This window comes from Lithobates pipiens, unplaced genomic scaffold (assembly GCF_037356315.1).
Source record: "Lithobates pipiens isolate NorthernLeopardFrog02 unplaced genomic scaffold, aLitPip1_a1.2 Scaffold_1, whole genome shotgun sequence".
In the NCBI taxonomy this organism is placed as follows: Eukaryota; Metazoa; Chordata; class Amphibia; order Anura; family Ranidae; genus Lithobates; species Lithobates pipiens.
Genome location: NW_027507685.1, coordinates 234,146,332 through 234,166,483, shown reverse-complemented (window position 1 = coordinate 234,166,483; position 20,152 = coordinate 234,146,332). Strand labels below are relative to the sequence as shown.

At 42.8% G+C, this 20,152-nt stretch overlaps 1 protein-coding gene across 2 annotated transcripts in view; it reads right to left on the bottom strand.

Annotated features, from left to right (window-relative positions):
- Window positions 1-11,355: 11,355 nt before the first annotated feature.
- Window positions 11,356-20,152, bottom strand: part of KIFC1 (kinesin family member C1) — a 30,452-nt gene continuing 21,655 nt past the window's right edge. For both annotated transcript variants that reach the window (XM_077484676.1, XM_077484677.1), the window contains exons 13-17: window positions 18,689-18,827; window positions 17,020-17,159; window positions 15,517-15,590; window positions 14,697-14,772; window positions 11,356-12,519 (exon numbers count right to left, since the gene is read on the bottom strand). In XM_077484676.1, the coding sequence (XP_077340802.1) occupies window positions 12,475-12,519; window positions 14,697-14,772; window positions 15,517-15,590; window positions 17,020-17,159; window positions 18,689-18,827 (474 nt within the window). In that variant the 3' untranslated portion in view covers window positions 11,356-12,474. The remainder of the gene's footprint in view (window positions 12,520-14,696; window positions 14,773-15,516; window positions 15,591-17,019; window positions 17,160-18,688; window positions 18,828-20,152) is intronic.

The window sequence follows — 20,152 nt, the reverse complement described above, 5'->3', positions numbered from 1 at the left end:
AAACTTATTTTTGTACGCTGTCATTATGGGGTATTGTTTGTAGAATTTTTAAAAGGAAAATAGTGCATTGAATCCACTTTGGAATAATTCTGTAATATATCAAAAAATGTGGAATAATAGCATTGAAGGGAGGGAAACACAATAAAAGTAGGGCACCAAGAGACTAGAGGACTCATACTGGAGCCTGCAGTACACTGCGCCCAAAGGCGATATCCTCATGATCTTTTACATCTACTTGATAGAATCTGGTAAATGTATGGACTGGAGACCAAGTTGCGGCCTTGCAGATCTGAGCCATGAAGGCTTGGTGATACACTGCCCAAGAAGCACTAACAGTCCTGGAGAAGTGCGATTTAACTGGTTCCTGGTATCCATATGTTATTTTGAATTGCACGCGCATGCCTGCGGGAGCTCCATGGTCGTGGGTCCCGCGGACTCGATCCCTGCAGGGATACTCGCGATCGTGTCACGGAGCTCAAGAATGGGGAGATGCCAATGTAAACAGCATCTCCCCGTTCTGCCTAGTGACAGCACACTGATCGTCTGCTCCTTGTCATCGGGAGCCACACACAGCCGCACCCCCATACATTTAGAAACACGCCCCTAGGAACACTTAACCCCTACACTGCCACCTAGTGGTCAACCCCTTCACTGCCAGTGACATTTTTACAGTAATCAATGCAATTTTATAGCATTGATCGCTGTATTAATACCAGTGGTCCCAAAAATGTGTCAGAATTTCCGATGTGTCTGCCAAAATGTCGCAGTCAGGATAAAAAATGCTGATCGCCGCCATTACTAGTAAAAAAAAAAATTATTAATAAAAATGCCATAAAACTATCCCCTATTTTGTAGACGCTATAACTTTTGCGCAAACCAATCAATAAACGCATATTGCGATTTTTTTTTTACCAAAAATATGTAGAAGAATACATATTGGCCTAAACTGAGGAAGAAAATGTTTTTTATATATTTTTGTGGGATATTTGTTATAGCAAAAAGTAAAAAATAATGCGTTTTTTTTTTAAAAATTGTCGCTCTTTTTTTGTTTATAGCGCAAAAAATAAAAAACGCAGATGTGATCAAATACCACCAAAAGAAAGCTCCATTTGTGGGAAAAAAAGAGCGCCAATTTTGTTTGGGAGCCATGTCACATTTTCAGTTAAATCTACGCCGTGCTGAATCACAAAAAACAAACGCTCTGGTCAGGAAGGGGGTAAATCTTCCCAGAGTATTTTTTGCTGCATAAGTGAAAAAAGAGCGAACATTTTGAAAAAAAAAACACTTTTTTTTAGTTTCTATGATAAAATTTTGCAAATAAATCATTTTTGTTCATAAATTTGGGCCAAAATTTATACGGCTACATCTCTTTGGTAAAAATAAACCAAATTAGTGGATGTTATTTAGTCTCTTTGAAAGTTATAGAGTCTACAAGCTGTGGTGCAAATCATTGAAAATTGATCACATCTGATCACACCTGATGCACTGACGGCCTATCTCCTCTCATTTCTTGAGGCTCTGAAATGTCAGAAAAGTACAAATACCCCCCAAATGACCCCTTTTTTAAAAGTAGACAGTCCAAGGTATTTAGTAAGAGGCATGGAGAGTTTTTTGAAGTTGTCATTTTTTCCCACAATTCTTGGGAAAAAGAAGAATGTTTTTTTGTTTTGTTTTTTACAAAATTGTCATAATAACAAGTTATTTCTCATACATAGCATATGCAGACTTCCAATTACACCCCAAAATACATTCTGAAACTCTTCCCGAGTATGGTGATACCACATGTGTAGGACTTTTACACAGCCTGGCCACACAGAGAAGTCCAAAATGCAGGGAGAACTGTAAGGAGTTCTAGGAGCATAAATTACACCCCTAATTTCCTAACGACCTATTACATTTGTGAAGGCCCTGGAGCACCAGGACAGTAGAATTACCCACAAAATGACCCCATTTTGGAAAGCAAACACCCCAACGTATATTCTATGAGGCATAATGAGTCTTTTGAATTAATTTTTTTCCACAAGTCTTCGGAAAACGTGGAGAGAAAATGAAAACATATTTTTTTTTACACAAAGTGGTAAGTTTATAAGATATTTCTAACTCAAAGCATGTATATAGCAAAAATTACACCCCAAAATACATTCTGCTACTCATCCTGAGTATGGCGATACCACGTGTGTGAGACTTTTACACAGCCGGGCCATATACAGAGGTCCAACATGGAAGTGGTACCTTCAGGCGTTCTAGGAGCATAAATTACACATCTAATTTCGTTCCTACCTATCACACTTTTGAAGGTCCTGGAGCACCAGAACAATAGAATTACCCACAAAATGACCCCATTTTGGAAAGCAAACACCCCAATGTGTATTCTATGAGGCATGGGCTGCAAATAGGTACTCGGGTACTCTCACGGGCTGGTGACAGGTACTCGGGTACTCCGACGGGCTGGTGACAGGTACTCGGGTACTCCGACGGGCTGGTGACAGGTACTTGGGTACTCCGACGGGCTGGTGACAGGTACTTGGGTACTCCGGGCTGGTGACAGGTACTTGGGTACTCCGGGCTGGTGACAGGCATTCGGGTACTCAGATGAACTGTGACAGGTACTCGGGTACTCAGATGAACTGTGACAGGTACTCAGATGGGCTGTGACAGGTACTCGGGTACTCAGATGGACTGGGACAGGTACTCAGGTACGCAGATGGGCTGGGACAGGTACTCAGGTGGGCTGGGACAGGTACTCGGGTACTCAGATGGGCTGACAGGTACTCGGATACTCAGATGGACTGTGACAGGTACTCAAGTACTCAGATGGGCTGTGACAGGTACTCGGGTACTCAGATGGGCTGACAGGTACTCGGGTACTCAGATGGGCTGACAGGTACTCAGATGGGCTGACAGGTACTCGGGTACTCAGATGGGCTGGGACAGGTACTCGGGTACTCAGATGGGCTGGGACAGGTACTTGGGTACTCAGATGGGCTGGGACAGGTACTCGGGTACTCAGATGGGCTGGGACAGGTACTCGGGTACTCAGATGGGCTGTGATGGGTGATGACAGGTACTTTAATGGGTGGTGACAGGTACTTTGATGGGTGGTGACAGGTCCTCTTTATTGGGGGGGGGGTAATCAGTGTGATTGGTGTGTACACTGAGCGATAACGAGATGTTACCGCAATCTCCTCCTCACACACGATCAGTGTGTGAGGAGGATAACACGGTAACATCTTGTTACCGCTGTTTGTTTACATTCTGTGACCGGCTGTGATTGGACACAGCTGGTCACGTGGTAAACAGCCAATTTCATTGGCTCTTTACTGCGATTGGGGTTGGGTTGTGTCAGGGTGACAAGCCACATCCCCGATCGGCGCTCTGCACGCGCCCTAGGCGCGTTCACGAGCCCTATAACGGCACAGTACATGTGACCGGCTGTGATTGGACATGGCCGGTCACATGTATCGGGGGGGGTCGCTATCGATGGAAACCACACAGATCGAGGATGGGCTGTGTCCGAGGGACACAGTTCATCAACGATCGCCGTAGGAGCGGCGAAATACAGAGGCCGTCATATGACGTCCACCCAGGATGGGAGATGCCATCTGTGGCTGTCATATGACTATGGCTGGGTATTGAAGTGGTTAAATACATTTATTGAAAATACTACACAATTGGAGCCACCTTTCTCTTTTACTACACATACCCTCACTACAACTGCTGAGTCTGGAGATCAGAGATTGAAGCCGTCCACTGGATACCGTGTGTTCCTTTGAGGTGACCATTGGAGGTCGATCATTTGAGGAAGTCTGCACTGTTTGCTGATCCAAGCTCAACTTGGCCCGTGGGGGGCGCTGCTAGAGGTGAGAGGCTGGGGGAAACAGGGGGCGCACTTCGGATTGTGATTGGATGGAATAGACATTGTCCTCTTTTTTCACATCGATCGTTTGTTGCACTTGCACTTTTTTTCACATATGGACTGCCGTATATATTCGTTTGGATCCAATATATCTGGTAAGCCTGCATCGTGATTGGTGATGGGATTGTCACGTGGTGTCTGCATGTCTCTTACATTTAAAGAAGGTGGACGGTGATTTCTACCATACACGTGGATTGGATTATTATACATAAGAGACTCTGTAGATTTTTGGACTTTTTTGTATCACTTTGTATCATTTTTTTACACACTTGTGCATACACCGATTTGTATTATTTTCATATGAATGTAATGCAATCTTTTTTCTTGGTATCTATGTAATACTATGAGAATATTGATAGGTGGTAGATAAGGTCACCTTGTTTCTTTTAGCGCTACACTATTATATTGAATTTACATGTTTTCACCTTCAAATATCCTTTTGGTGTGTTAGCAGCTTTCTTCGTTAGTTTTGGGATAGCGTAGTGTTTACTGGTTTTGATGTTTTAGAGACCTAAGGTAACCCTGGAGGATCTGCAGAGTTCCAGAGCAGAGACCGGAGTATCTGTACATAGGAGGACAATAAGCCGTACGCTCCATAGAGTTGGGCTTTATGGCAGAGTGACCAGAAGAAAGCAATTACTTTCAGCAAAAAACAAAATGGCACGTTTTGAGTTTGCGAAAAGGCATGTGGGAGACTCCCAAATATATGCAGGAAGGTGCTCTAGTCTGATGAGACTAAAATCGAACTTTTTGGCCATCAAAGAAAACGCTATGCCCGGCACAAACCCAACACATCACATCACCCAAAGTACACCGTCCCCACTGTGAAACATGGTTGTGACAGCATCATGCTGTGGGGATGTATTTCAGCAGTCGGGACTGGGAAACTGGTCAGAGTTGAGGGAAAGATGGATGTGCTAAATGCAGGGATATTCTTGAGAAAAACCTGTACCACTCTGTGTGTGATTTGAGGCTAGGATGGAGGTTCACCTTCCAGCAGGACAATGACCCCAAACACACTGCTAAAGCAACACTTGAGTGGTTTAAAGGGAAACATGTAAATATGTTGGAATGACCTAGTCAAAGCCCAGACCTCAATCCAGTAGAAAACCTGTGGTCAGACTTAAAGATTGCTGTTCACAAGTGCAAACCATCCAACTTGAAGGAGCTGGAGCAGTTTTGCAAGGGGAATGGGCAAAAATCCCAGTGGTAAGATGTGGCAAGCTTTTTTCTGTTATTTTGTCCTATTTGTTGTTTGCTTCACAATGAAAAAAAAAAACATCTTCAAAGTTGTGGGCATGTTCTGTAAAAAAAAAGGATGCAAATCCTCAAACAATCCATGTTAATTCTAGGTTGTGAGGCAACAAAACACGAAAAATGCCAAGGAGGTGAATACTTTTGCAAGGCACTGTACCTATGACATACTTTCTGGGATACCAACACCTGCATTCACACCAGGAAACATATTCTATAATATATGCCTCTGGAGGCCGGCTTTCTTGCATTAACCAAAGTAGATACAACTGATCCTGACAGCCCACGCTTCCTCAGAATGTGGGTTTCAATAGCCAAACCGTTAAATGTAGTGCTTGTAAGGTAGGATGGAATACCGGACCCTGCGAGAGCAGGTCCGGACATGGTGGAAGGGTCCATGGGTCCCCTACCGCCATCTTTATAATTTCTGCATACCAAGATCTTCCGGGCCAATCCATAAATCAGTGAAAACTGATCCCACGGGGTCACCAAGGCATCTGTCCCGCATGCTAGAGGATCCCTTGTTCTTGACACAAAGTTGTCGATCTTTTTGTTGAACCTGGATGCGAATAGGTCTACATCGGGGATCCCCCATCTCTGGCATATTGCCAGGAAGATATTAGGGTGAAGGGACTATTCGCCCGGGAACAACTGCTGGTGACTCAAGTAGTCTGCCTGCAAATTTTCTACTCCTGAAATGAAGACTGCCGATAGGCAAAGAATATGATTTTCTGCCCAAGCTAGGATATGGTTTACCTCTTCTTGTGCACCCCCTGGTGATTGATATATGCCAAAGGATTGGATCCTGACAGGACAATTCTGTAATCTTAATGTCCAGGCCCTCAGGGCCAATCGTGCTGCCTGAATCTCTAGAATATTGATGGGCAAGGTCCTTTCGGATCTGGACCACTTCCCCTGGGCAGACGTCTCCTCCAGGACTGCTCCCCAACCTGAAAGCCTGGCATCTGTTGTTAACACTTTCCATGTGACTGGTAAGGACTTCCCCTTCTGCAGATTCTTGGTTAACCACCACCAACTGAGGCTCTGGCGCACCCTTGCACATAGATGCATTGGGAGGTCTAAGGCTTGGACATTTTTGATAGGATACTGTGTTGCAGCAGTCTCGAATGAAACTGAGCATAGGGAAGCCACCATCTTTCCTAAAAACCTTATGCAAAGAAGAATAGGAGGGTCTTTCTTTGCTCTGATGACCCGGACCAGCTCCCTTATGCCGCTGATTTTTGCTTGTGGCAAAAATACTCTTTTCAGGTCTGTATTTATGATCAAACCCAAATATTCTAGCCTTCTTAATGGTTTTAAGGAAGATTTCTCTAGCTTGAGAACCCAACCTAGGCTTTCCAGGTAGTTGACTGTGGTGACCACGCTTTTGTCTAAGCGGGCTACTGACCTGTCTATCAAGCGCAGGTTGTCTAGGTATGCAATAACTGTTATACCCTGAGCCCTTAGTCTGGCGAGAGGAGAGGCCAGAGACTGAAAGGCAAAGCTACAAACTAAAAAAACTAGTTGTTCTACTTCAAAACAGAAATTTCTGATGAGTGGGAAAAATAGGGACATGCAGGTATGGATCCTTGATGTCAATTGATCAAATGATATGATGTATTTGCATTAGCCTGAATCACAGAGCTCATGTTTTAATATACAGTGCCTTGAGAAAGTATTCGGCCCCCTTGAACTTTTCAACATTTTGCCACATTTCAGGCTTCAAACATAAAGATATAAAATTTAATTTTTTTTGTGAAGACTCACCAACAAGTGGGACACAATTGTGAAGTGAAACAAAATCTATTGGATAATTTAAACTTGTTTAGCAAATAAAAAACTGAAAAGTGGTGCGTGCAAAATTATTCGGCCCCTTTACTTTCAGTGCAGCAAACTCACTCCAGAAGTTCAGCGAGGATCTCTGAATGATCCAATGTTGTCCTAAATGACTGATGGTGATAAATAGAATCCACCTGTGTGTAATCAAGTCTCTGTATAAATGCACCTGCTCTGTGATAGTCTCAGGGTTCTGTTGAAAGCGCAGAGAGCATCATGAAGACCAAGGAACACACAAGGTAGGTCCGTAATACTGTTGTGGAGAAGTTTAAAGCCGGATTTGGATACAAAAAGATTTCCCAAGCTTTAAACATCCCAAGGAGCACTGTGCAAGCAATCATTTTGAAAAGGAAGGAGTATCGGACCACTGCAAATCTACCAAGACCTGGCCGTCCCTCTAAACTTTAAGCTCAAGCAAGAAGACTGATCAGAGGTGCAGCCAAGAGGCCCATGATCACTCTGGATGAACTGCAGAGAACTACAGCTGAGATGGGAGAGTCTGTCCATAGGACAACAATCAGTCGTACACTGCACAAATCTGGCCTTTATGGAAGAGTGGCAAGAAGAAAGCCATTTCTCAAAGATATCCATAAAAAGTCTTGTCTAAAGTTTGCCACAAGCCACCTGGGAGACACACCAAACATGTGGAAGAAGGTGCTCTGGTCAGATGAAACCAAAATCGAACTTTTTGCCCACAATGCAAAACGATATGTTTGGCGTAAAAGCAACACAGCTCATCACCCTCAACACACCATCCCCACTGTCAAACATGGTGGTGGCAGCATCATGGTTTGGGCCTGCTTTTCTTCAGCAGGGACAGGGAAGATGGTTAAAATTGAGGGGAAGATGGATGCAGCCAAATACAGGACCATTCTGGATGAAAACCTGTTGGAGTCTGCAAAAGACCTGAAACTGGGACGGAGATTTATCTTCCAACAAGACAATGATCCCAAACATACAGCAAAATCTACAAAGGAATGGTTCACAAATAAACGTATCCAGGTGTTAGAATGGCCAAGTCAAAGTCCAGACCCGAATCCAATCGAGAATCTGTGGAAAGAGCTGAAAACTGCTGTTCACAAACGCTCTCCATCCAACCTCACTGAGCTCGAGCTGTTTTGCAAGGAAGAATGGGCAAGAATTTCAGTCTCTCGATGTGCAAAACTGATAGAGACATACCCCAAGCGACTTGCAGCTGTAATCGCAGCAAAAGGTGGCTCTACAAAGTATTAACGCAAGGGGGCCGAATAATTTTGCACACCCCACTTTTCATTTTTTTATTAGTTAAAAAAGTTTCAAAAATCCAATAGATTTCGTTCCACTTCACAATTGTGTCCCACTTGTTGGTGATTCTTCACAAAAAATAAAAATTTTATATCTTTATGTTTGAAGCCTGAAATGTGGCAAAAGGTTGAAAAGTTCAAGGGGGCCGAATACTTTCGCAAGGCACTGTATATCTATGTCTTTGTATGTTACTATTTTTTTCAATAAATTTATATTTTTCTAATTTATTTAGAATTTTTAACTGCAACACAAAACCCCTAGGGGTAAAAGTTTCCTATTTATAGGGTAAACACTGTAATACGTTTTTGCAGCGCATACGCATCACATATTACAATGCACTAACATTATAAGGTGCATTGTGTTGTGTTGTCAGGTGTAAGCAAGCTCTAATTGCTACCTAAAGCCATTCCCTTCCAGCTCAACCTCTGGTGATAGCTGTCACAGTTGCCAGTGACAGTGAGTGCATATGTCCGCACTCAACTGAACTTTAAAGCCCTCAAATGGCTGGTGTCATTGCTGATCACATGTGCAGTACCATGGCAGAGCTTAAGATGGCGTCTTCAGCTGTAAAGCCTCGTACACACGATCAGATTGTTCGCCAACAAAAACGTGGAATTTTGTCCGAAGGGCGTAGGCCCAAACCTGTTCTGCATACACACAGCCACACAATTGTTGGCCAACAAATACGAACGTAGTGACATACTACGTGGTTTTTCAGATCTTTAGCACCACCCTTTGGGCTCCTTCTGCTAATTTTGTGTTAGAAGTTTGGTGAATGTTGATTCGCACTTTTTGTGCTTTTCAAGTTCGCGGTTTTCATTTCGTGCTTTTCAGTTTGTTTATGAACAGCCGTTCGTCAACCAGACATGTTGCGGAATCGGAGGAGATAACGTGTTATTTATTATTGGCCTTGGAGTTATTGCTTTGACATTATTTTTTGGTTGAATAATGATTTGGTGTATTTTCTATATTTTTGGATGCATAGAATGCACTTTTTAGTCAAGTTCTATTGGCAGATAGAATGTCTAATTTTATTTGTTTTCTTTTTTTAATGCACAATAAAAAAAAAAAAAAAATTTGGAGAATAATACTTGGCTATGTGTTTTACTTCAAATGACAGTTGGGGAGTCGACAGTTACATTTTAAAAAATACAATGTAAAATTAACAAGGGACACCAACATAGTTGTATCTACGTGATAATGGTGTTGTAGTAACTTTCCCAAATAAAAAAAAAAATAATAATAATATTATTATTCTTGATATCGCTAGAAAAAAAAAAAGCCTTTGAAAATGTGTTTGCAATAACTCCATCAGTATCACCAGCAAAGCAGCTTCATTATTATCCCATTAAAGAAGAAGAGAATTGTGCGCTGCATTTCCAGATTTCATAAGTTGCCACGTCACAAATGTTTATTCTCCATTACGAACGCTAGTTTACAAGACCAACCGCTTCCGGCTCGTCCTTGCTTCCAAGCATGCGTGTTTGTACTTTTGTCCGACGGAAAATCCGACAACAGACATTTGTCCACGGAAAATTTGAAAACCTGTCACCCAACATTTGTTGGCAGAAAGTCCGACAACAATTGTCCGATGGAGTGTACACACGGTCGGATTTTCTGCCAACAGCCTGTCATCACACAATTCCCATCGGAAAATCCGATCGTGTTGTATGAGGTTTAAGGCCTCGTGGACACGGGACTTTGTTTCCCTCCCCAGGATGCCTTTGCTTCGGAGAAGGAAAAAGCAGCATAAAAAACATGTCCAAAGGCCATGGTTTGTCGCATTTAGCAGTTGGGCCTTCATTCATTGCATTGGGCGTTAAAAACGCATTTTCACATGTTTAGGCAACTCAAGCTTTTTTTTTGCAGCAAAACGCTGCTCTTCTGGCTCTGGGTTTTTTTCTCTATAAATGCTTGTAAACGTCTATAGTATGTGTGCATGGACACAGGCTAAAAAAAGAGGGATGTTTAGAGGCAGAAAAAAAAAAAAAAAAAAAAAAAAAAAAAAAAAAGTAAAATACCCCTAAAAGTGATGTTTTTGATGTTCTGTGTGCATGAGGCATAAATCTTGGGAGGGGTAAGTTCTGCTTTAATCACTTGAAGATTGGACTGTTTCATCCCTTACCTGTCCAGGCCTGTTTTAGTTTTGTGATAGTTCAGCATTCAACACTGTACCCAAATCAATTTAATACCATTGTTTTTAGACAGATAGACCTTTGTGTAATCACCACTGGGTTTATACAGTGTGTGTGTAATATATATCTAAAAATAATATGTGTGTGTGTGTGTATAGAAAATCACCACCCCCCCCTTTTTTTTTTTTTATCAAAATTTTTTTTTTTTTTTTTTTTTTATGAGCCGAACACCCCCGGTTCAGTTCGCACCAGAACCTGCGAACAGACCTAAACTTCGTGTGAACTTTAGAACCCCATTAAAGTCTATGGGACTTGAACAGTCAAAATCTAAAGTGCTAATTTTAAAGGCTAATATGCAAGTTATTGTCCTAAAAAAAGTGTTTGGGGACCTGGCTCCTGCCCCAGGGGACATGGATCAATGCAAAAAAAAGTTTTAAAAACTGCAATTTTTTCGGGAGCAGTGATTTTAATAATGCTTAAAGTGAAACAATAAAAGTGTAATATTCCTTTAAATTTCGTACCTGGGGGGGTGTCTATAGTATGCCTGTAAAGGGGCGCATGTTTCCTGTGCTTAGAACTGTCCCTGCACAAAGTGTAATTTCTGCAGTCATTTAAAAGCACTCGCGGCGATAATGAAGAATTCTTTTAATTTGGTCTATTAAATTTTAACAAAATATAAAAACCGCCTCACAACCGTGCTCAAATACCACCAAAAGAAAGCTCTATTTGTGGGGAATTTTTTTTTTTAAAATGTCATTTGGGTACAGTGTTATATGATCGCGCAATTGTCATTCAAAGTGCGACAGCGCTGAAAGCTGAAAATTGGTCTGGGCAGGAGGGGGGGTTTAAGTGCCCGGTAAGCTAAGTGGTTAAACTAGAAGATTCTCATACAAAGAATTGCTTACTCCAAGATTATTAGGACAGTCAAGATACTAGTAAATCATGGCAAATTTATTTACAACAACACATCATGCATATTTACATATGTACACACATCCATAAAAAATTAGAGCACAAAAATTGACCATAAGAAGTTTGCCGTTACAGCCGTCACAACACCCTTGGGGGGGGAGATAAAACAGTAATGGGCTCATTCAACAAGACCACACAATGTCCAGAAACCAAACCAACAGTATTTCAATGCACAGATGTGTAGATGAGAGATGAATCCCGATTGGTTAGTGTGGGTTTCCACACTTCCCACATTGCGTTCGCCTTATCAGTTAAAGCCTTTATATATTTGTAGAAAGAAAGATCTTTTAACAGATTAAAAAATCAGCATTAAAAGCTGTAAAGAATGTACATAAACAATGCAAGACTTTTCTTCTTTTGCCACAAAAGTAAGATGCCATCCTAAAAACAATACATGTGTATTTTAAAATGCTAGGCTATGGGGTCCGGGGTACAATAAATATACATATTTGTGCTTTCATCAATAATATGGACATTTTTTTCTGCTTTTTCTCTGCTTGCTTGTGCTGTATCAATGTGCATATACACAATGTAGGACATTCCTATTCTGCCACAAAAGTAAAAAGCTGCCTTATAGGACTCACTCACATGGATGCATCTGCCCATACGATGTAAAAAGTAGTGTTTTGGCACCTGGGGGGCACACATGGTGCAAACAGCCTGCTGATCGCAGCCTGTGAAAGCCAGAAGGTGGCGGTACGCACATCCAAACAGTACTCGTGTCCAGGGACACAGGCCTTCTGATTTTGGGGCCATACTTCCCTACATGCATAAGGCCCTTGCACATGAGTGCTGCTCATATGTGCAAACAGCCACTGCCCCTATTTCAGCCCATCATTAATTGATTTTAACCGGCTCATGGCTCATGACTGTGCGCACCACCCCCCCATGCACCCCCCTCCCCCCCAGGGGCTGAAATACGCCTAGTTTATATGCTGTGTGGGCAAATGCGTCCATGTGCATGAAGCCTAAACAATACATGTTTACGTTAAATGCTATACTATGGTCCAGGGTATAATAATAAAAAAAAAAAAAAAAGAAAGAAATGGTTTTTGTGTAGTTGAGAAGATGAGCCGCTTATTTTCTGTTTGCCCGTGCTGTGCCTATTACACATTCGTTGACCTGCAAAGAAAAATAAATAAATAAATAAAAAAACTGAGGCTTTCTGGTTCATTATTCACAGTAAACATCAGTGATAATTGAAAATATCCCCAGGTTTCTGCATTTTATCCATTAATTGCCCAAGTTGCACCACGCCACCTCATCTCTTGAGCCTAGGTTCACATTGATGCGATTTGGCATGTAAAATCGGCGGTAATGGCATTTGGAGTGGAACAAAGAGCAAAAAGGATAGGCAGAGATCTGTAATCCAGCAGGCAGCGCTGCCAACACACCTAGGGATTTCAGAGCAAAAAGGCACTGGAAGAGATTTACTAACACTGTTGCACACAAAATCTAGTGCAGCTGTGCACAGTAACCAATCAGCTTCCATATATTCTTGTCAAAGCTAAAGGCCCCTTTACACACGGAGCGGGCCCCGCTGGTGTCCATCGGCTTAGTGGAGAATCTGTCCACTGATCAGGTGAATAGCTGGTCCATGTCTGTTCCACTTATGCAGAGCAGTGCTTCTCCTCTATGGGCGGTTGGATGTAAACAGACCCCCGCCATCCGATCAGATTGAGATCAGTTTTTGGTGGATAGGATCAGATGTTGGTGTGCCGACACATGTCAGTTTACACCCGCTGCTATTAAAAAGGAGACTGAAGGGTCCAGTTTGGTCAGCCTCAAAAACTGACAGGCAGACCCAACTGGTTCGGTAGTGTGAAAGGGGCAGAACTGAACAAGCTAAAGTTAAAGCGGAGTTCTGCCTAAATAATAAAAAAAAAAAAAAGTCAGCAGCTACAAATACTGCAGCTTCTGACTTAAAATAAGGACACTTACCTGTCCAGGGCGCATGCAATATCCTCATCCGACCCATCCCTCAGTTCCGGGTGGAGACACCGGCATCTTCAGTAATGGAATCAGGAAGTGAAGCCTTGAGGCTTCACAGCCTATTCCCTACTGTGCATGCGCGAGTCACGCTGCACGTCCTGACTGGTCCCTGCTGTCTTCTGGGACCTGTGTGTCTCCTAGAAGACTGGGGGCGGACAGGGGCTGGGGGCGGACAAGGCGTAGATCTCCGTGGATACTGCAGTGATCTACATGAGCACATTTTCATTACAGGATGATCTACTGAACATACAATGCCATCTGGGCCTGCCATGACCTTTCATTTATATCACGTATCGCACTCTGTGTGTTTTTGCAATTTTTTACCCTTTTCTACCTGTGAATGTAAACTTTTGGCTAATGTCTTTAACTGCTGAACCTCTAAACAAAAGACTCAAAATGTTTGTGAAATAAAAATGTCAGAGCAGAGTCTTTGTTGTGAATTAAAAAGTGTTGTGCGATTCTTATAAATTTCTGCTTAAAGTGAAATGGAAGTCTAAAAATAAAACTGGAAAGAGGCAGATTCTTGATTGCAGAGACATGCAAAGTCTCCTCTGCAATTAAAAATATCTACGTGCATGCTCAGTGTCTGCTGCAGAACGTAAAGTAAAGGCCCGTACACACGGTCGGACTTTTTGACAACAAACATGCAAATTAGCTGTTTTGGAGCAACATCCGACCGTGTGTACGCTCCATCGGACAAACTTTTTCTGTTTTCATCGGACTTTTGTTGGCTGTGCGAACGGACAAACTTTCTGGCAACAAAAGTCCGATGGAGCAAAGTCCGACCGTGTGTACGCAAAAGCATCAGACTTTTGTACAAGGTACAAACACGCATGCTCAGAACCTATGCAAACGATCAGACTACAATACAGAAGTTGACCAAAGGTGGCGCTGGAGTCATTGAACGTCCTCTTTTGAAGTGGCGTCCGTACGTTGTGACGTCACCACGTTCGTGTTTGTTGTCAAAAACTCCGACCGTGTGTATGCAATACAAACTTGTGGACCACGCCCTTTGTACAAAAGTCCACGGAAAAGTTTGTACAAGTCCGACCGTGTGTATGAGGCTTAAGTTGCACAAGTGCAGCTTCATTTACATCCCTGCCCGAGTGCCGGAATGGCTGTACTTATGCGTGGGGATGACCGATTTCACCCCACTCTGGGAAATCAAGATGGCTGAGAACTGGCACCTGGAGGAAGCCAGGGAAAAGATGCTGGTGACGGATCTCTGTAGATAAACTCTGGGAGGTAAATTATACATCAAAATAATGGTGTTAGAATTGAAAGCAAACACCAAATGACTCTCTTACCTTGCTGGCAAAACGTAAAGAGTTCACAGATTCTGCAAAGTTTTCCTCTAATGGAGAAATGTTCACAAACATCAACCTGGAACAGAGCAATCAGATAAGAGCCCTTCAAACCTTCCCAGAAACAAATAAAGCAAACAGAGTACATATTTAGGGCTCATTCACATGGACACACACCATATAGAGCAATTTATGCTTCCGGAGCAGTGTGGAGCTGTGTGTACGCAGCCTACATTAGTCAATGGAGATACAGTGGCTGTACAGACTGAGCCACACATCCGAGTCTTACAGGCATGCAGGGAGGGGTGCACAGACCCGAGCGCATAACGTCTGAGTTTGGGGACAAAATTATGCTGGATAGCCGCACTCCAATATTTACCTTTATTTATTAAAAACATGGAGTTCAAAGCATAACTGGATACAGACCAATAGCACAGCTTGGTCTGTATCCACTTGTTATGCTTTGAACTCTTGTTTTCACAAGATAAAAAGGTGAATATTGGAGTGCGGATATCCAGCATCATTTTGTTTCTATGTCTGTTGCAAACAGAGGCGGCACTGAACCTGCTTGTGGAGACAGCTGATCCTACAAGGGGTGATCTTAGAGCGGTGAACTCCCATATATCATTCGTTTGGGGCCATGCACCCGTCCCTGCATGCCCGTTATACTCTGCCTGCATCTTCATTGACTAATATATGCTTCATGCTGCTTCAGGCGCAAACGACTTACTCTTGCATGCTGTCTGGACCTCAGCACCCATGTGACTGAGCCCTTATGTTGCTAAAACAAACAAAAAAAAAAAAAAACGCACACACAACTTACACTTTTGAGTTTCCTCCCAAACTGTTTTGTAGGAGATAAGTCAATTTGCTGTTTCTATAGGGTATATGAGACTCCTGTAAGAAAGTTAAGGAGAATGGTCAATCATTATTGTGATACCCCATAACTGATATTAAAAAGGAAGGAAAAAACAAACATGTTATACTTACCTCCTCTGTGCAATGGTTTAGCACAGAGCAGCCCTAATCCTCCACTTCTCGGGTTCCCCACCGGCACTCCTGGCCCCTCCCTCCTGTCCCCATAGCAAGCAGCTTGCTATGTGGGCACCCGAGCAGGCTCACTCCCAAGCTGCTGCGTGTCCATTCACATACAGAGTAGCTCAGCCCATCCCTGCTCTCTCCCCATTGGCTTAATGGCTGTGAGTGACAGTGGTGGGAGCCAACATCTCAGACAATGAAGAGGAAGAGATGCGACAGAGCCGATGCCCTCATGCACATCGCAGGATCAAGATGGGGCTCGTATAAAGGGGGGTGGGGGGGACTGCTGCACACAGGTGTTTTTTTACCTTCATGCATAGAGGTAAAAAAACCTTTACAATCTCTTTAAAGTAAAAAACTTTGTTTATTTTTTGTGAAGAGATCTATAGGCCAACATTATTAATAATAAAAAAAAATTCTCTCTGCAATACTTGCACTTCAGTCCATAGCTGTCCCCCACAGTAATTTTCTGCCACCAGATGTCACCAGTCTTGGAATGACCCCATTTCCATTCAGCTCACCCACCCTGAGCGCGTCATGAACACACGCCCATGGCGGGGCACCTGGGCTCAGAATACTACTGCATTAAGCAGCCCACACACGTCACTTGTCGGGCATTCACTGCATTAGATAGGGCAGCGATCTTTTGTATTAGACAGATATTTGCTACCCCTCCGCCCCTGAAAGGTGGCAAATGTGGGGGGGGGAACCGGATAATCGGAAGTTAAATCTTTGGGTGGAACTCTGCTTTAAGGGGGCACCAACATGAACATGCTTTGTACAGAATTAAATTGGATTGTAAACGATAACCTTGTAAAACAACCCAGTTTAAAATAGAGATGAAAGGCAAACTTTTTTCTTATCCATACAAAAAAAAAAAAAAAAAAAAAAAAAAAAAAAAAAAAAAAAAAAAGGCATTATAAATAGCCCCCCCCCCCGCACAAATACATATGAAAACACAGAAGGGTCAAGAGGTTCAAGATAAGATCTGTTTTCAGTATATTACACACACACACACACACACACACACACACACTACGTACACTGAATTCCCAGCATAGCTAGAGAACTGACCACGGCGTGTTCTCCTGCTTAGTGTGGTCAGTTTTTAATAGGAAAGCAGAGGGACTGGCAGGAACACCAGGGATTTCACACAAAGGAAGCAATAAAAAGAGAACAGGAGACTTTCTCATACAAGTACATAGGACAGCAGGCACATATCAGGAATATGAAGTGTTGGGGTAACAAACTCTTTAAATGCAAGCAAAGCAACAGTGCATGTACTTACTTTATTGCACAGCGAGGTGATAACCATCCCCAGGGTGGACAGTGAAGTGTTGATGCTTTGCGTTTCCTTTAAACGATCACCAGTTGATAACGACCGGTCCAGGCGTTCGCTCCCGGCAAGATCAATCAGGCTTAGGACAGCTAAAGAAATAAATACTTGAGTATAACTAACACGGGAATAATCCGCTACGATCAGATCGGCTTTAGATCTTTGGTTATTTGTTGGCCCAGCTGAGATGACCTAAAGCAGAGTTCCACCCAAAAGTGAATGTAAACCCACTCTTATTCTTTCTAAACTACTGCCATAGTGGTCATCTAGAAGGATATACATGCCTCCTGCATGTATCCTTACCTGTCAAATGTCTCCCCTCTGTCTGTTATGAGACCCGAAAAACTGCAGATCCTGTGGGTGGGGTCGTGATGTCAGTAGACTCCCTGCCCACCTCTACACTCCCCTTATCAACATGCATTTTCTCCTGTGTATTTCTTACACTGAACTTCTGCTATGATCACCAACATCCAGTCAAACCCAGAAAAAAGTCACCACATGACTTCAGCATGCCCAATCATGCTGAGGCGTGGAGCAGCCAATCCTGGAAGAGCTGGAGAAGAAAGGAGGATGGGGTCTGAAGTACACAGAATGTCTCTCTCAGGCTCCTGCATGAGATATGTAAATCAACTGTCACTCACAGCAAGGGGGGAAAAACTGACTGGTATTTCTCTGTGTCCATTTTTTATCTCACTGAAAAAAAAAAAAAAAAAAAATAAGAGGATTGCTCAGAGCTGGATATTTGTTTGGGTGATTGATACTGCTGATTATTTCCCAGAAAAAAAACAGTGATTCTAAACCCTACCATTCTCCTTACATTCTCTATTCTGAGAGCCGGCGTATGTTTACTGTAGTTGAAACTGGGTGGGAGAGAAGCAGCACAAAGAGCCAATCAGCTGAGCTGCAGTCTTCATGTGCCAACAAAGGACATGGCTGGTTCACACCACAAAAACACACCCCAGATTTGTTCTGGATGCTTTTCTCCATGCACATGTTTTAACTCGTTTAGCGCATTCCAGTTTGTTTTCAGATGCATCATAGGTGCTTTTTTTTCACTACTAGGGTCCAGTGCGTTTTTGAGGCATTTCAGTGCGTTTCAGTACATTCCAGTGCAGGAAAAATGCAGCATTTTCTATTTTTTTTTCTGGAGCCCGGAAAGCCCTGGAACGGACCGCACTAAATGTGAGCTATGCCATTTGAAACCATATAACCTACTTTCCATGATTTTTTGATGCAGAAATAAAAAAACACTGGACTGCATGTGATGTGAACCGACCCTAAAAGGAAAACGGTAGATTGAGTAAGACAAGCTCATCAGTCCTGCTGCTTATATCAAGCACTGCTCAGTTTCAAGCTGGGAGAGGGACAAGACCTGTAAGTGTTACTTAACAGCAGCAGAGGGGGAAAAAAAAAAAAAAAACTCTGGTCCCCTGGCCTGCCAGACAAGGCTGTACTGTGCAGCAGAGCAGTGCAAATCTCAGAACTGGATGTTCAGAAATAAAAATCCTTGGGCAAAAAAATTAAATAAATCCCCTTATATGCATTTTATCCATTTGGCCAGAATAAGTACAATTTAGTAACCAAGGCTAGCTTGATAGTCTTAACCTCTGCAGAAACTTACACGATGTATGGATATCTCTTAGTTTGTTCTCGCCCTCGATTTTCAGCTGAAAGACACTGTGGCTACGAGATGACCGGTCGTTTAGTGCAGTTTTTGCCACGGATCGATGGGTTTTGGCTGCATGGAGAAGGTCGTGCACCTGAGATCAAAAAAGACGTGTGCAGATTTATTAGTGCCAACACTGCCTTAACCAAACACTGCTTAGGCAATTCATACACTGAAAAGACAGACAGACATTCTATTGCAAATTAAAGCCCAACTGAAGTTTTACATTTAAATCCCCCAAATACATGCCAGGAACACCAAAACAAAAAAAGAGAGATAGAGAGATAGAGAGATATAGAGATAGAGAGATAGATATATACACACACCATAGATTTTTTACACTATTAAAATTTTTTAGCACTGTTATTGCTGTCACAAGGAATGCAGAAAGGACCCCAAACCCCTCTGCACTTGAAAGTCTTCCAAAAAAGTCTAGATCGGCATTTTTGAATACTTTACTTTTTAAAACTGGTGGCTTTAAGCTGCCAGGAAGTGATGTCATGACATCGCTTCCTGGTTACTAGAGCCGGGACCCGAACAAAGCATTTGCTGGTGGACATGCTAGCTGGTTGCTCGGGACTCCCGGGGGGATGGGTGAGCACGAGCGATTGGTGAGAGGGGCTAAGCAGAATCGGTTGTTACTACAATAAAGCAAAACCCTTGAAGCAATAAATCGGTCGGTTTTTTGACCGATGCTTCTGAAAAGGTGAATATCGGCTGCACCAATAAATTGGTCGATTCCCATTTCAAATACCAACTAGTGCCACTCATATAGACTCCATATCGAGACCACTCTCGTGCCTTCTCCCCACGGTGTAGTATAGGTGGTCAAATCAAACAACCCCATTCCCACCCACCTCCAAAATTGGAGGCAATGTATCTTGTGCCTCAAATTGCTCACTTTGAACTGAGTACTCCTTTATGTCATGCAGATGTATGCAGACACGATTGCTGTTTACCTTTTGCATGCGTTAACAACAGCACTCTGTATATTGTATGCTTTATACAGTGGATATAAAGAAAGTCTACACACCCCTGTTAAAACGTCAGGTTTCTCTGGGTAAAAATAAAAATCTAAAATAAATGTGGTTGCATAAGTTTGCACACCCTCTTATAACTTGGGATGTAGCCATGTTCAGAATGAGCAATCACATTCAAACTCATATTAAAATAGGAGTCATTACACACCCACCATCATTTAAAGTGCCTCTGATTAACCCCAAATAACGTTCAGCTGTTGTAGTAGGTCTTTCCTGACCTTTTCTTAGTCATATCCTACAGTAGGGATGAGCTCAGGCGTGTTCGCATGCTCCACGTGCAGAGCCTACCAGGAAGTCGGCGCAGCGCTAATCACAGGCAGTGAGAAATTTCCCGATCTCTGCTGCCGCGCATCGGGGCAATGTCTCACTGCCTGTGATT